The sequence below is a fragment of the Equus przewalskii genome, chromosome 8, assembly GCF_037783145.1.
Source record: "Equus przewalskii isolate Varuska chromosome 8, EquPr2, whole genome shotgun sequence".
NCBI classification, from domain to species: Eukaryota; Metazoa; Chordata; class Mammalia; order Perissodactyla; family Equidae; genus Equus; species Equus przewalskii.
The window spans coordinates 2275813-2293387 of record NC_091838.1 but is presented as its reverse complement, the minus strand read 5'-3'; the positions used below and the strand labels follow the sequence as shown (position 1 = coordinate 2293387).

The window sequence follows — 17575 nt, the reverse complement described above, 5'->3', positions numbered from 1 at the left end:
TGGAAGACACCCTAATTTGTCAAAGTCCTTCTTAAAACTGGTTATTTGCAATGTGGTATTTTAATCCAGATATAGTTGAAATAATCAAGAAAATCAACAGTATGTTAAAATTTAAGGCAATTTCATATATAACTCTGTCGACTCATGGAATTTGAGGTCAACTAAAACCCCCAGGTGTAAAAAAATTGTTATAAAACCAACTATTGCTCTTTTTATATTTGTAATATTTTAATTTTAGGGCTAAACTCAGAATTTTACATTTAATTGTTGAAGTTAATCTTAGTTTTGCTCATTGTTTCAAAGTATTCTGTTAATTTTAAGTTTTGTGATTTAACACATTTTAAACTATTCCTTCTTGCTTTGCGTCATCCACCAGTTTGAAAATCCCATGGTTTATATCTTCATCAAAATCTTAATGGAAATTTAGAACAGGGTGTATCAAGAAAAGAGTCCTTGGGGACCGGCCCACTAGTGTAGCAGTTAAGCTCGTGGGCTCCACTTCCATGGCCTGGGGTTTGCTGGTTTGGATTCTGGGCGCAGACCTATGCACTGCTTGTCAAGCCATGCTGTGGCAGGCGTCCCACTTATAAAATAGAGGAAGATGGGCACAGATGTTAGCTCAGGGCCAATCTTCCTCAGCAAAAAGAGGATGATTTGTGGCAGCTGTTAGCTCATGATTAATCTTCCTCAAAAAAAAAAAAAGGAAAAAAGGAAAGAGTCCTAGGATACTGACCCAATTCTAGTATCCTACGGAGTCATGGGTTAACCTAACGTCGGGAGTGACTCGGCCTAACCATTTCACCATATGGCTTCTGCCTCTTCATCTTGTCCCCAACGGTATCAATTATGTGTCTTCAAAGCATATCCTGCTGTCTGGATTACATCTTCTTTTCCATCTACCCTTCCATCCTAGGGGTCACATCCAGTCCCATGGCTTAAAATACATCAGTATGTTAATGTGCCCAAATTTATTCCTCCAGCTTGGTCCTCTCCCCTGAACTCAGAGTTCTTTATCTTCCTGCACACATGACATTCCATCTGGAAGTCTAACTCTCACCTCAAGCTAACACCTCCAAGAACAAAGAGTTTCCTTCTGCCCCCTCACCCTACACTTACTCTACGATTTCCTCCTTTGCAAATCATGTCTTTGTTCTTCCTGTTCCTCAGGTCTAAATCCTTGGAGTCTCCCTTGATGCCTTTCTCTCTCTCACTCCGTTCACACAATCAAACAGCAAAAACTGTGAGCTCTTCCTCTGAAGACAGCCCATATTTGGCCACTTCTTAATGGCTCTGCCCCTGCAGCTCCGGGTCCGGCCAGCATCCTCTCTTCTACAGATGGTCACCATAACCCCTATTTGGCCTTCCTGGTTTCCACTTCTGCTTCCTGCAGTCTCTTGTCCATGCAGCAGGAAGGAAGGTCCTTTTCAAACTGATCTCACATAGGTCACCTTCTGCTCAAGATCCACAGCGGCTTCTGCATCTCAGACTAGAATCCAGTCTGCGCTGAAGCCTCTGGGGCCGCCTTACCTTTTACCCTCCTCTGACTGCTCCTGCTTTCCATCTCTCTGCCTCTGCTCCAGCCTCCCAGCTCAGGGCTCGTCATGTCCATCCTCCTGTGGTACCTCCTCCTCATCCCCTGCCCCCCCCCCCCCCCAATATCTGCACTGCTCACTCCCTCGCTTCCTGCGGTCCTGCTCAAATGCTCAGTGCACTTCATCGGATCAGCCTCTCATGGCTGGTACCACCCTCATCCTCTTTAATCCATCTGATTTTGTTGGTAGCCTTATCTCCTGTGTTATATGTTTATTTTTCACTCCTCTCTTTTGGAATTTAAGCTCCAGTTATGCAAGTGTTTGTTTTCAACTCTTGTATTCCCAGTGGCTAAAACAGTCTCTGGAACATAAGTAAGAGCTTAATAAATATCTGTTGCATGAATGAATTAAATACATGAATCAGTGAATGCCACACACAGGATTAAATGTTAGGTGAGAAAAACATATACACATAGTAGGATGCATTAAGAAGAGGATAGGAAAATGAAAAACATTCAAAAAGTTAAAAATTTGTTTTTTTATGCTTTTTCTTTTTTCCTAAGAAAAGCCTCTAAATTTGAATTTTGCCATCTAAAAAGTTTCAATCCAAAGCAGTTGTAATAGCAGACATGATTTGGCCTGACTCTGATTGCTGGGCCATCCCAGAGCTAAGCTGGGGCCTGATTTGCCAGGCGTTGCCGAGGCACACCCACAGACGGGAAGCGACGTGCACAGCAGCAGAGACACAGAGCTGGAGAGTTTAGTTATAGTGAAATTAATGCAAAAAGAGCCTAAGACTCTTCTTCTTTGACGCCGATTAGCAGAGGGAGGCCCCTAAAAAATGTCACCTGCTCAAGAGAGACCCAGAGTTTATTTGACTGTATTCCACATAAATTCTCCAGATTATTTCAATTTTGTTAAAACATAAGGCCAAAAAAAAAAAAAAAATCATAAATGCTGTACACAGCAAGAGCTCAGATTTTACAGAGAAACTGCTGTGGCGCCTTTCCGTTAACTGTAGAAGCACTTGCCTTGAACAGGTCGACTCTGCTGATGATGCTGAAATTCATGTCGGAGGCGAGGGCTAGCTGCATGGTCGTTGGCAGGGTCTCAAGCAGGTCGGACTCATCTTCATGAGGATAAACACGTCAACCCACAGAGCAGAACAGTTAGTGAAAAAAATCACCAAGGTATGAGAAAAATTTAAAAAATAAGGGAAACAGAACACCAAGTTTTTATAGATAAACGGCTGCCTCAAATTCTATATTTTCATTACTTCTATTGGACGTATACCCCAATCACAAAAGGGCTATTACTCTCCTGAGAGAAAAGAGGTATTTTAACTATTGATAGCATGGCAGTTCTGAATAGTTCCAGAACATTGTGTTTGCTGAAACCTTCGATATCAAGTTTGGTGATCGTGAGACACAGGCTAGCGAGCAAACTGAGACGGGAAAGGCTCTAGTCCTGTCTTCCCATTCTGCAGATTGCAGCCCTAGCATCCTGGGGACCGCGAAAACAACAATGATGAGTACCATGTGGCCTTTGAAAGCTAACAGAACTGTCGTAACCCTTATCTTACTTGACCCTCGAGACAACCCTAAGGATAAGTCTTCTCATTCTTGCTTTGCAGAAAGAAGAAAACAAAAGGAGATCTGAAGCTCAGAGAGGTTGTAAGTGGCTTGCTCAAATGTGCATGATGGTAGGTGGCTCAGCTGGGCATGAGATCTAAAGCAGAAATGTGCTAAGTGAGTGAATTCAAATCACTGTTATTTACTTGCTTATTAACTCAATGAAGAATGAGACTACGTTAAATATTTTTCTACGTGTGAATTAAATGATGGGCCTTCAGACTCATAAAATGTCCCACAAACACCCATTCTTGGTGTCTAGGATGCTACGAGTTTCTGAGAGTTGACTATTTTTGATGTTTGCTTATATCCATTTAGAAAAGAAAAGAATTGCTATTTTATATCCTTAATTGGATTCCAATATTGATTCTAAATATGAAAATCCTTTCTGTGAAAACACAGCTCCTTGTTTCCGAGGGCTGTTTGTCTCCGGCTCCCTCCTAAACCGAGGAGCAGGAGCAGCGTCTACAGGCAGCGGGGGAAGGAGCCCCCTCTGTTTCTTCTGCCCTCTTCCTCCCCAGTTGACATGCCCTCAGGAATAGCTGTGGATTCGCAAGAGGGAAGCACGTAGTGGTTTTGGTCACTCGGATTTAGGAAGCGGTTTTAAACATGCAGCTGGGGTCTCTTAGGAGCGACAGGCGGGTGAACGAAATGTCCGACTGTCAAGAACCAGCGGTTCCTTCTGCTCTAAAGAACCCCTGTGATTTGAGAATCACACTGTACCTCTGGAGGCAAGAGCTTTTTTGGCTTCTCAGTGGCACTAATTTTCCTATTTTTGTATGGCAAGGAACAAACTAAATATTGAATCTGATTATCATCAACTGGCACATTTCTTTAACTTTTGTTGTTAGTGCCGTCCAGTCCATTCCGCCTCCTTGTGACCCCGTGGACAGCAGAGCTGAACCCTGCCTGACTTTTCGTGCCATCTTTTCCTTTCCGGGCTGTGTCAGACCATGCTCTGCTGCCGTTCACAGGGTTTTCGTGGCCAATCGTTTTCAGAAGTGGGTGGCCAGGTCCTTCTTCCTTGTCTGTCTGAGTCTGGAAGCTCTGCTGAAACTTAACTGGTATTTGAAATCCTGGTGGCATAGCTTTCAGCATCATAGCAACAGGCAGCCACCACAGTGTGACAGCCGACAGACAAGTGGGTGGCTCCCTGATTGGGAAACGAACCGGGGCCGTGCCAGTGTGAGCGTCCAATCTTAGCCACTAGACCACTGGGGCTGGCTATCTTTAACTTACTTTATATCATTTAATAAAAACGCTTTCTAACTCCAGTATGACAGTACTAATCGTAGACACCGCGAATTATAAGGAGTCTCTTGGAAGAGACTGTGCGCCCTGAGGTGCGTTGGAAGTGGCCAGAAAGATTGCTGCTGTTTCTGAGGACCATGGTCTGGGTGAGAGGCTGGTATCACAGGGAGGACAAGCATTTGGAGAACAGATGCCCGTCTGAGTTCCATTTAGGCCATTTGCTGCATCCGTGTCCTCGTCCAAATTTTACAGTTAGTAGTTCCATTTCATTGTCTCCTAAAAGGGATTGACAACATCTAATTATCCCATTTTTTTGGGGGGGGGTGGCGGGTGGTGAGGATTACATGGGGGAAAGTACATAAAACCTAGAATCTGGTAGGCATTGAATAAAATTGAGACTTTGCTCTTCCAGGGTTTGCAAGACCAGTAAGTTATGACTGGATATTTAAGATATTTAAGTCAGTAATTCGCCAAGCTTACCGAGCATTCTTTGAGAGTCCCATGTGTATTCATACCAAGTCCGCACCCGATTCTGCACACTCCTGGGGATGGAGTAAGTGTTCATGTAGGCGATGGTCTCATCCATGCAGGCCCGGAAGTTGTTCTGGTTAGCTGTCGCTGCCCCGATCACATCTCGCATCTACAACCACAAATACGGTCACTCCACATCCAGCGGAGGAATTGGAAGAGTTACTAAGAGTCCAGCTGAGTCAAATGTTCTCACATAACACATTCCAGTCTAACGCACTAACTAGATTTTTAACACAGTGATATGGGGTCCTCATTTCAACCACTTACGTAAAATATTGGGCAAGTCATATCCTCTTTCTGGCCCCATAAGCACAACAGTAAAACCTGTCTTACCTGCCACATGAAGCTTTTGTGAGGATTCAGTCACATAATGCATGTGACTGCACACAACCTTCTCTGCAAACTTGTCTATTGCTGCAAAGATGTAGTTGATGTTTTAAAAATTATACAGCTTGTGCTTATACGAGGAGCGTGCAAAGAAAAGCGAGCAATTACCTGGCAGGGTGGCTAGTCCATTTTGGTGAGTCTTGCTTTGCAAGCATCCTTCATAGATTATCCAGCGTGGCTGGCTATATAGACTCAATTCGTCATGAAATTGCAACCTCTGTGCTTCCCTTTGTGTTGTTTAGACAGATAGAATCAAATCTCGTCGTGCTTCAGGCATAGTATTCAGCAGAAGCTGAAATGCGCTGAAATTACTGATGCCTCATCCACTACTGTGACAATACTTAAGGAACTGTCAGCTTTTAGTTCTTGGATGTTTATAACTCAGCCATAAAAACTCACTCTAGGTTAAAAGCTGATCTTTAAGGTCTCAGCACAAAAAAGATCTATAGCTCGACTCTTCCTCTCACATGGAGGGAAGCAAGTGGTTGTAAATTTGCTTTGACGGTGGGTACATAACAGGGAGGAAAACGAGGGCCTCACTTCCACACTCTTAAGACTTCACTCAATCCTTCTAGTAGCTGAGCCTTTTATGCTTATGGGAAAGCAACTTATTCTTTGAGGTGTAGCTCAAATGGCTCTTTTATTGTGATGCCTTCCTGTCACTAGGTTCTCCTACTTATCGAAAGCATCTGCTGGGGAGCTATGCAGACAGTCAAGCTGGGCACATCGTTTTCAGTCTCTAACTCACTCCTTGGTGGCCAGTCCAAGTATTCTGTGACAACCTCAATTCCTAGAACTCCCTTCTGCAAGCTGTTCTTGGCAGATGATGGACAGTACGGAGTCGCCTGAGGCCGTGAGAATTAGGATATTAGGGGTCGGGTTAGGAGATTTAGTAGAGTTTTAAATTGGGAACCAGAGACAATTAAAAGCATTATTGATCTGTGTTGAGGGCCCAGAATTTGCGGTGACAGGGATCTGAATGGTTTATGTGCTCTCCTTCGACAGGGCTGGGTTGTGGCCGTGCAGGAGTTGGAGACCGTGCGTGTCCCATGACATGTCCCAGGTGAGGGAAGTACGCCAGGACGTGAGAGGAGGAAGACGTCCGTCTCTGTGAGTTGTATCAGAGAGTAGAATGCAGCAGTTAAAATGTGATGACCGGGTCCAGGGCGCTGTTCTTGCTGCGTTCACACGTGGGAATTCAGAATCAGTGGAGATTCTGTCCGAGTTCCCCTCGTTCTCAGCCTCTTTTCTTCAACGTGAGAGTTTAAGGCACAGTCTTTTTCTCCCGCCTCAGTCCCTCTTTTGGGGTCTAGGGTCACATTTTCAGTGGCTTGATATTTTTCCTGTTCCTGTTGGAACGTCAAATTCACTGCAAAGGCAGGTGTGGTGTGGTGTACACAGAAGCATTTCTCAAACTTTCCTGTGCATGTGAGTCACCGGAAGATCTGGTTAAAATGCAGATTCTGACTCAGCAGGTCTGGGGTAAGGCCTGAGTTCTGAATTTCCCAAGGGGTATTTCCGCCACTGCTCCAAAGATGACACTTGGAGTGGCAAGAGAATTGGACTGGAGCTAGACATAGTTTTTTAGTCTTGTGAGAATTGCCTTGGACCCAGTAAGGCTAAACACATCTTAGATTTTCCTATTATTATCAATATTGTATTATATGGCTCTATCATAGGACTGTATGGATTACACGCATGAATTAAGGATGCCTCAATCTCTTTAAACTGGAGGTTCCTCATCTGCAGAACTGAGAGAACATTGAACGTGATGTGGCTGCCTCACACAAACTATATGAGAAATTATGAAATAATGGGATTTTTGCTGTTTATATTCAATTAATTTGAATTGCATTTCTCTCTGAACCAGCTTCCTACTTTCAGCCATTGTTCATGGGATCTCCCCAGCCATTAAGATTATGATCTTTACGCTTTCAGTTTCTAACTGCTTTGCATTCATCTTCCCAGACTTAAATATTTTCTAAATAACGTTTCTTTTACAGCACCTCTCTCCGCTCCATTACCGTGCTCAGGCTGGAGTTGCCATACCCCTGGGTATCTGTATTAACCATTGTTTTTATTTTCTGTGTGTTGATGATTTGATACCTGGAACCGTCCCTCCCAGAGTTAGCTGATTCCTGGAGGTGGCAAACAACCATATGGGGAGCGCACCTTTCATATGCAAACCCACCAATCCAGAACCTTCTTTATTGGGCCCCACATTCCTGGACACTGTCCACCTGCCCCAGTCACCCCAGGGTACCAGACGACTAGAGAAAGCTGGTAGAGCCTGCTGAAATTATCCAAACAAACCAGTCCTAAGCCCGAGTACCCTGCTTCACCCGTTCCCTCCCTGGCGCTTCCTCACGTGTCCCCCTCGGCATGGCGTGACCCCTCCTCTTAGATCTGTTTGTATAACAAACCATCTTTTCAATGCCAATCGTATCCTAATCTGTTGGCCTCAACATACCTAAATAATAATAAAAGCTATATTTTAAAACAGTATCACTCCCTCCCATTCATAGTATATTTTCATTACTCTTCCTTGAATCTCTTCTTTATTCAAAATGCTCCCCTGGCCCACTTCCCATTGCCGTTATGATGAAGTCAACATCTTTCCTTTAACATCCAGATCCCTTAAAATATCTTGTCCCTACATACATCTCTAACCTTATTTAAAGCACCCTTCACTCCAGTCCTTCTGGTAATCTTTCTATTTCCTCAAACATGTCTTGTGCTTTGTCATTGCTATCTGTCACACACTGTTTCTGATTGATTGAACTACCTATCTAACTGCTGAATCCTATCTGGTTTTTAAAGATGGTTCAAATGCCTTCTCCTCCAGGAAACCTCCTGGGAAGCTTCCCTCTTCTGAACTAACACAGAGCTTTCAAACTCTCCTCTGATACTCACCCTGAACAGCAGACCCATGACATTCATGGATGTAGGATTTGAGTTTTGACTATTTGTGATCAGCTTCAAGTGTTATAAAGAATAGTTTTTCTTGATAAATTTTGTTAAAGCATGGGTTTTATTCATACAATTGTGAATGCAGTGAGTAGGAACCAACCATTATAGTGGGAATAATCATTTTGTGATTTTGTATAACTCTTTACCCAGTACACAAATCTCAATACGGTTGTTCTGTTCTCAAACAGGTAGTATATAAAGTACCTTCAATGGAAGTATAACTTCTGAAGATGCTGTGCTGTCGAGCTTTTTATTTCTTGTGAATCTGGGAATTCACAAAGATATTGGGCTCTATCCTTTGCAAATGCCAAGTACCCTGGAATAGAGTCATTTGTGTATTTGTTTTTCTTTGTTACTAGACTGTGATTCCTTGAGAATAAGAACAAGGAGAGGCCATAATAAACACTCATGAGCTAGAGATTTATTAATTAAATGAATTTAGAGGGCGTTTGGTGGCCTCTAGTGTAAACGACCTCTGAAGTTGATTTCAACTCGGGGATTTTATGACAAGAGTTAAAGTTCAGGTAAAGAAGAGAGCTTTTAAAGGTTTTCAGGAAACTCCAAGTAAGAAGTTAACTGAGTAACTTGGCTTTTGGGAGTCTAACCTGATGCCCGTTGAGGACGGGTTTTCTGGTAGATTTAATGGCCTAAAAATTGAAAGGTGATGTTGACCCATTCACATCCTCCTCAAATCCATCAAAATAGATGAAAGTTAGTAAAAAAAAAAAGCACCAGATGGATTTTGATTTTCCCTCTGTAGAGTTTATCAAGACTTATCAGCCTCTCAAGAGTGACAGCATTCTATCTCGGGATTCACATCTCAATTTACCTGACCAATTAAGCTGGAGAAGACAAACACTCCCGAAAAAAAGTTCAACAGTTGAAAAACAATTTCAAATGTAGTTTGTGGTTCTGGAAGGCCCCCAATGGTAATCAAAGTTCGAACTGCCCAATAATAACATCTCAGATACCTGTGAAAAGAGAAGATATATATTTTGCTTTTTACCATAATATTAAAATACCACCATGTTTGAGAGTATAGATTACTACCAAATTATAACACACTTGCTCATCATCAAGGTTTTCTTTTCATAAGCAGCATTGGCAGGTACTATGCAAACTAATGTAAACTTTTTGATAAACATTGTGTAAAATGACTAAACAAACCCAAGGAAGGGTGTTCACTAGCTAGTCCACTTATCTCTTACTGTAAAACAAATCACTCCAAAATTTAGTGGTATAAAACAACAACTATTTTATTAGGCTCTTAATTTTGTGGCTCAGGAATTTGTGCAAAGCCCAGCAGAGATGGCTCATCCATGCTCCATGCTGAGTTGGCCCTGGGATGACTTGAACGGCTGGAGATAGCTGGGAAGAGTTGATTGAGGCCAAATGTCTGGGGCTTTGATTCTAACTGTGGACTGGGTTCCTCTGTTCTCCGCATTATGTCTGCTCAGAATGCCCAAAGTGTCTTCTTCTCTCACGTGTCTGAGCCTGGGCTGGAATGGCTGGAACAGCGGAGGCTGGTTGGGTCTGTCTCTCTTCTCATTCAGCCTTTCGATATGACCAGCTTGGCTTCCTCACAGCATGGCAGCCCTGGGTGGATGGACCTCTTACGTGGTGGCTGGTTTCCCCCAGAGCAGTAGCAGCCCTGGTAGTAGCTGTAAGGCTTCTTATAACTCAGAAGTCTTAATCTCCTGACACATTGTATTTGTCAAGCAAGTCACTAGATCCAGCCCAGATTCAAGGGAAGGCATGTTTGAATCCACCGCTCAGTGAGAAGAGGAGAAAAGAATTTGAGGCCATCTTTAAATTACCACACTGGTGATTTATGAGCAATATTATAGCCATCAAGGCTATTTATGCAGAAAGCCTTTGATAGTTTAGATGCAGTTGCTTTTACTGATGGAAACTAGAACAGGCATGTATCCTCTTTCTCTTTTCTACCCATGTCTTGTTACATTATTGAATTTGTAAACCACGGGAGAGGTGGAGGAGAAGTGAACTCCATCTGCAAAGGGAAGCTGCTTGGAGCTGGCCCCATGGCCTAGTGGTTAAGTTCAGTGTGCTGTGCTTCAGCCGCCCAGATTCAGTTCCTGGGTGCAGACCTATACCAGTCATCAGTGGTCATGCTGTGGCTGTGGCCCACATACAAAGTAGAGGAAGATTGGCAACAGATGTTAACTCAGGGCAAAACTTCCTCAGTAAAAAAAAAAAAAGGGAAACTACTCTCAGGTGTAATAGGTAATTTATCTAGAAATTTAGTATTGTAGAAAACAAGGTATGCTCAGAAATATACTTGATAATGATTCTGTGCTTTACTTTGAGCAATTGCAAATGAAGAAACTGAGATCATTGTAGTCAGATATGAGGAGAATCAGGAACCAGGGCAACAGAAGAATATGATAAAGATTAGGAGAGAACACACAAAATTCACTTGGTGACATTTGGCTACAGGTTTCATGGAGTCCATAGTAGGTGGGAGTGGAAGTGGGTATTACAACCCCGCTATGTGTATATATATTTGTGCATGATTAGATATACTATTTGGCATATTCCATAGAGCTCTGATAACATGGTCTGGATCAGGCATTCCCACCGAGTCCTTAAAGAAAAATGCCCTGTATACAGAGAACACCTCCAGATATTGTCCAAGAGAGGTATTTGGATTTAGTGGGTCCCAACTAGCTATTCTATACACAGTGTAGATGCAGAAAAGCAGCACTTTTTACAGAATCCTGATGTAGTCAGGCTTTTATTTCTTGGCTGGATGTGCCACATAAGCATTAGGACTTTAAGTAATTGTGTACTAATCTTTGAAGAAGAGCGTTTTTTTCTTGTGAAAATACTGTGCAATTTTCAGATCTTCAACTAGTAGGAAGCTGAGGTGTACAAAGAGAGAAACTAACCGCAGCTGAAGTCAGTATTCATATAAAAACAGATCTGGAGAGAAATCACTCATTTTGAAATTCAATATCTTTTGAATGACGTGAGTTTTTTTTTTTTAACCTGGTGGATATAGGAACAGAAAAATAATTAACACTTTTGTGGGGTTGGAAACCACTGTGCCAAGAGAATAAAAATATTCCCATTCCAGCAGGCTTCCTTGGAGTTACGGATATGATAGTGAACTTGATGTCCAGGAGGACCGCCTTGAAGAAGTGTGGAATTAATTTTTTGAATTGCATTTTAACTTTTCAAATTCCAATTTATAACTTCCTATTACCCGATTTATTTTGGACACAGGTCCTGGACCTGTGGGTCCCTTTAAATTAAGGAAATGTGCTGAACCCCATACTGCCCAGGAGTAGGACAGGGACTGGATTCTCTCCCCACTGGCCAACTCCATTACAAGAGCTGGGATGCCTTTTCCCTCCAAAGTCACTGTCATGGTAACGGGGGCAAACGTAGGAATGACTGTCTTTCATCTTCTCATTATGGATGCTAAAAAACAACAATCAAATGTGAAACTTTGGCGTTGATTTTCCAAATCTGAAGGGTTGGCCTTGAGCTACTTTTCTGTGTAGGAAATCGTCTGCTGCGTTAATTGGAAGTTTTCTGCCCTGATGCTTTGAGGTTTATTTTGGGATTCTTTCTCAGCCATGTCTTACACCCAGACATGCACAACCAAAAGTAAGATTTGTAATTTAATTAGATGGCAGCTTATTGATTCTCTAGGATTAGCTTAATTAGTGAAGTGTGTCCACCTCTAATATTTACACCCCAGGCAGATATTTTCAAGGAGATTCTATCTGCCTGATTTAATACATGAACTATCTAACAGGCTGTATATATGCAGCTCTGAGTTAAAGCAATCAGGCAGAATCTGACATAAAACCATAAAAAATATCTAGCATGGAAATAGAAATTCTTCCTCTGTGAAACAAACATGACATGAAATTTTCCCCTAACATTTTGTTATGAAAAATTTCAAACAAGCAGGAAAATCGAAAGACTTCTACAGTGAACACCCATTTATCTGCCACCTAGATTCTGCCATGAACATTTTACTCTATCTCCTCCATTTTTCCATCCATCAATCCATCTTAGTTTTTGGATGCATTTCAAAGTAATTTCCAGACAGTAAGACAATTCCTCCTAAACACAGTGCTTCAGAATGTATATATACTAACTAAACTTCAATATTTCTATTTTAAAATTTGAACATACAATAAAAGCACAAATCTTAAGTATACTATTTGATGAATTTTGATAAATGCCTACACCTGCATAACCCAAACACCTATCAAGACAGAACATTTCCATCACTTGTCACTCTGGAAAGTTGTCTCATGCCCTTTCCCAGTCAATTCCTGACCCCAGATAGGTACACTTTATTTTATTTTATTTTTTTTGCTGCAGAAGATTCACTCTGAGCTAACATCTGTGCCAATCTTCCTCTATTTTGTATATGGGACGCCACCACAGCATGGCTTGATGAGCGGTGTAGGTCCATTCCTGGGATCTGAACCCAGGCTGCCAAAGCGGAGCATGGCAAACTTAACCACTAGGCCACTGGGCTGGCCCCCACATAAATACGCTTTTGTGTAAGATGGCTTTCACCCAGAATAATGTTTTTGAGATTTATCCATGTTGCTGTGTGTATCAGTAGTTTATTCCATTTTATTGCTGAGTAGTATCCAATGTATGAACCTGGTACAGTTTACCTGTTTTCCTATGGGTGAACACATAAGCTGTCTCAAGTTTTCGGTTATTATGAAAAGATATTCTATGGAAATACTTATATTAGTTTTTTAATAGACATATATTTCTGTTTCTCTTGGTTAAATATTTAGGCTTGGAATTTTTGTTTGTAAGGTAGGTGTATATTTAGTTGTAAAAGAAACTGTCAGATCTTTTCCCAAAGCAGTTGTACCATTTATCACTCCCCCAACAATGTATGAGAGTTGCTCTGTATTCTTACCCCAACACTTGGTATTGTCAGTCTTGTTTTTTGAGGAAGATTAGCCCTGAGCTAACATCTGCCACCAATCCTCCTCTTTTTGCTGAGGAAGACTGGCCCTGAGCTAACATCTGTGCCCATCTTCCTCTACTATATATGTGGGATGCCTGCCACAGCATGGCCTGCCAAGCAGTGCGTAGGTCTGCACCCAGGATCCAGACCGGCGAACCTCAGGCTGCTGAAGTGGAACATGCAAACTTAACCGCTGTGCCACTGGGCCGGCCCTGTCAGTCTGTTTAATTTTAGCCATTGTGGTGGATGTGTAGTGGGACACACAACTTTTAAAAATACCCCATTCAATATTTTATGTGTGGACCTTCTTAACTATCCCAATCCATCTTAGTTCCGGGGTTCTGCAAATTTATCACTGTAAGCACTGAGTATGGGGGAGAACAGTCTCATTGGAAGACAAGCTCCGCAAGCACATGTGTTTACGGAGCTGGCACAACAGGAGCGTAATAATATGTGTTGAATGACGTGACCCTGAGTAAATACTTTCATCTCCCCAGGTCTCACCATCTTCTTGTGTAAAAGGAAAGGGTGAGTTATTCTGAGTCTCCCTAGCACTGAGGTATGGTAATTCGGATTTCTTCCTCACCCCATCTAGTCATGAGTCCCGCGACAGCCTCGCTTGCTTTCTGACTCTTTCCTTTGACGATCTATGGGGTAGGGACTGGGGCTAGGGATTTGCTAAGAGGTCTGTGCACAGTGGGAAATTTATGTCAGAAAATAAATAAATTGGGATATACATGGACAAAAGTACACTGGGAACTTTTCTGGGTGCCAAATAACCTTAACTACTTATGTTTTCTTTCAAGCTAAGCCCTTTTCTTCTTTGTTAAATTTCACAGTTGAGTGAAGGATGCCATCTACTCCATATAAGTGAAAACGACTTGTTTTCTATTGAAATGAATAGACACTGTTATTCTGGTGAGGATTAATGGAAAAGTAATAAACTTGATGCTTATTTTAAATGTTCACAGTGCTCCACTTGTGCCCTACACTTTGCTGCCTAATTCTAACTAGGGCAAAGTTTACAAATCCAATGGCCTCATAAGGATCCTTCAATTTATAGGTCGTCAGAAACCATCACAAGTGTTGAGTAAAAATGCTTTCGACTTATAAGTTCAAGGGTAACAGGAGGCAATGAAAGGGCAGGTGATGTTCAAAAACTGTGAGGAAAATGTAAGTTTACTAATGACTACCACATGCAAATTATTTGAAAAATACGTAAAAATGCTGCTTTTAAAGGCATTTTCTTTGTAAGGATGACAACCTTTGTCCCTGACAGCTGGTAACAGGATTATTGGAGCTTGGGTTTTTAGTGGGAACTCCTCTGTCTAAATGCGCAGGACAGAGCCGATGAGGTGATGCTCGTCTCTACCGTCAGAGCACGCGAACTGTTTGATACCAATGCTGTGAAATGTACTGCAACTTGCTTTTGATCACTTTTTGCAGGTTTTCCGTGAGTGAGTAAGAAGAAGGGGTGATTTCTAATTCTTGGGTGCAAGGTTCTCTTTCTATCCATTAAATCAAGCTCGTTAATTGGGTTCTCCAACCTTTCGTATCTTTACTAACTGTTTTTGGTTGCTCCATCAATCAGGAGGTGTGTGTTGACATCTCACACAATGATGATGTGTTTGCCAATTTCTCTTCCTTCTATTAATTTTTGCTTTATGAATTTCTTTGATTTATTATAAGTATTTTATTGGGTGCATAGACATTTAGAATTGGGATGCTATATTGATGGTGAATTGAAACTTTCATCATTATGCGGTGACCTTCTTTTTCCCTAAAATGATTTTTGTTTTAAAGCCTACTTTGAGCAATATTAATTGATAATCTCTCTTAGTTGGGGAATTTACTCCGTATTAATTTTTATTGTGCTTATTGATATATTTTAAGTTGTTTCTATCATCTTACTTTGTGCTTTCTGTTTGTCTTGCCGTTCTGCCTTTCTGTATTTCTCCCCACAGTTTTCTTTATTTTTGCCTTTTTTCTTGACTGATTGAGTTTCTTTTTTAGTTCTCTTATTCCATTTTTTTTTCTTCTACCGATAAAAAAGCTATCCTCTCTATTTCTCCTCCTTGATGGCTATCTCACGACTCGATTCCGCTCCAGCTTCAGGATGCACTTTTGTTTTCTAGACTTTGGAGTTTCTTCTTACTTTCTAGAGAATTCTGCAATCAAAACTGTGGTAGCTGTAATTTATCTAAGAAATGCATCTTATTTACATTACATAAGTAACTACAACAAAAATTACAAGTAATTGATCTTATTGAGGGGCCACTTGGGATCTCCAGTCTGCACTATAGCCGGAATTAGAATCCTGAAATATGAGTGCGCTTTAGCTTAAGTTTCTTATGGGTTGCACCTGAGATTTCTGTCTTTCTTGTTATAATACAGATTTGGTCATTTCGTCTTTTTTTTCTCACTCCCTCTCTCTCTTCCTTCCTGCCTTCTTTAAATACTGGTCATGTGTTGAGTCCTTGTTATACACTTCACAATATTCCAGGCACTGGGTACAAGATGTATGCTCTAGAAATGCTGCACACAGGCATCCAGGTGTGAGAAGAGAAATAGCGCCACTGGAGGCATTCTGATGCAACTCTATATTATTTTGCTAATTTGATAAAAACAGTTATCAGCCTCAGGCATCTAATGATGTTGGATCACATACTCACTTTCAGGCAATGTTTAATATAGTTGGTACCTCATGCAGTTTTCTGTATAAATTAGTTATTTATATTAAACTAAATACATACTTAAGTTAATCCACATTCTAAAGGGAATTGCTTATGGGTTTGGTTATAAATAGATATTCTCTGTTTGTGTATGTAGGTGTGTTTTCCCAATCAGTGGGCCTTCTGACTTTAAATTTTTAAAATCAGTTCTGGTTAAAAGTTCCAAAAATGCTGTTCTGATTCCTCACACACCTCCTGCTCACTCTAGGTGGTGTGTAATTTTGTGAGGTGTCTTTGCTCTATCCTGTAATTGCTTTCCTTCCCAAGGCTGCTGGGGGCTGCCTTCAAAGTCGTGCTGGGACCTGCTCTCTGCCAGTAAGGACACCGCCGCATAAGATGCTCAATGTCATTTCGATCGAGCAGAAAGTCTGTGCAGTTTACTTTACGCCAGGCTCTGGTATCCCACCCAAACGAAAGCTCTCTATTAAATAGCCCAGTTGCCATTACTGAGTCCTGATTCTGCTGCACTAAATTTTTCAAACGATCTCTTTATTCCTGGGACACGTGCATGTCTAATTGTCAGGTTTAATTTATGGTCCTTGTTACTCTCTAAGTGTTTAATTGAGTTAGTGGTTATAGCTGACTCATAAAACCATAAAATCCTTCAGTGGTAAACTAATTAACTACTGCACCTGCCCTCCAAATAATTAACATTGTTCATTGCTAACAATCAGCATTGGAGTTATTAAAAGTTACCTTACCACTCAGTTGTCTAAAGCAGAGGCTTCTGAACGTATTTGATCATTACCCAGATTAGAAATGCGTTTCCCACATCAACCGAGGACACAGACACACACACACTCTCTCTCTCTCTCTCTCTACTACTGGGCACAGCAGAGTCTGGTATTTTCTATTCTGCTCTCCTCTACTTTAATCTCTTTCACTTAAAAACATACCCGCCTACCAAAGAGTTTTTACAGCCTGTTTGTGGGTTATGACTTCCAAAACACCGGTTTAAGAAAACTCATACATTGAAACGGAAAGTTAAGAAGAATCAATAAAAGCTTTCTTCAAAATTAAAGCTTACTTGTTTCCTTCACCATCGTACACCCATCTAGTCGTTCCAATTCCTTCATAGTTTGAAGCCCAGTAATAAATACAGGCATTAATGTGCAGAGTAAACAGCAAGTACCCAGTTGTTCGAATGACTCTGGCAAGGAGAATAAACACAAAGTAAGTACTCATGTTGTTTCTGAAATACGGCCTATCTTACGTTTTCTTTTCCTTAAAGTCTCCGCTGAATCTCTTTGCTTTACATTTGTGAACCGTTAACTCTCATTACTATAGTATAAGATGATGGTGCCATCACATGTTTCCCGACTGCGGTGTCTCCACTGGGACTGACGGAGTGTAGGAAAAAACCTTCCTCTCTCTTCACAGATGGTGTGAGTCAACTCTGAAAGACATGCCTTGAGGAGCACCCCTCCACTTTGAGCCCCATAGCAGACGCCACACTGAGTTCACTGGATCACCCTGAGAAGCTCGTGGGACTTACGCTGTGACTGAGTGTGACCATGTATCTCTGTGCCAGTGATGTTCAGAGCAGCTAGGAAGGAAATTCAGACT

At 41.6% G+C, this 17575-nt stretch overlaps 1 protein-coding gene across 1 annotated transcript in view; it reads right to left on the bottom strand.

Moving 5' to 3' along the window:
* Positions 1-17575, bottom strand: part of CNGB3 (cyclic nucleotide gated channel subunit beta 3) — a 127636-nt gene that overhangs the window by 39049 nt on the left and 71012 nt on the right. The window contains exons 10-13 of the mRNA XM_070632425.1: positions 17037-17159; positions 9132-9273; positions 4895-5054; positions 2564-2661 (exon numbers count right to left, since the gene is read on the bottom strand). Of these exons, the coding sequence (XP_070488526.1) occupies positions 2564-2661; positions 4895-5054; positions 9132-9273; positions 17037-17159 (523 nt within the window). The remainder of the gene's footprint in view (positions 1-2563; positions 2662-4894; positions 5055-9131; positions 9274-17036; positions 17160-17575) is intronic.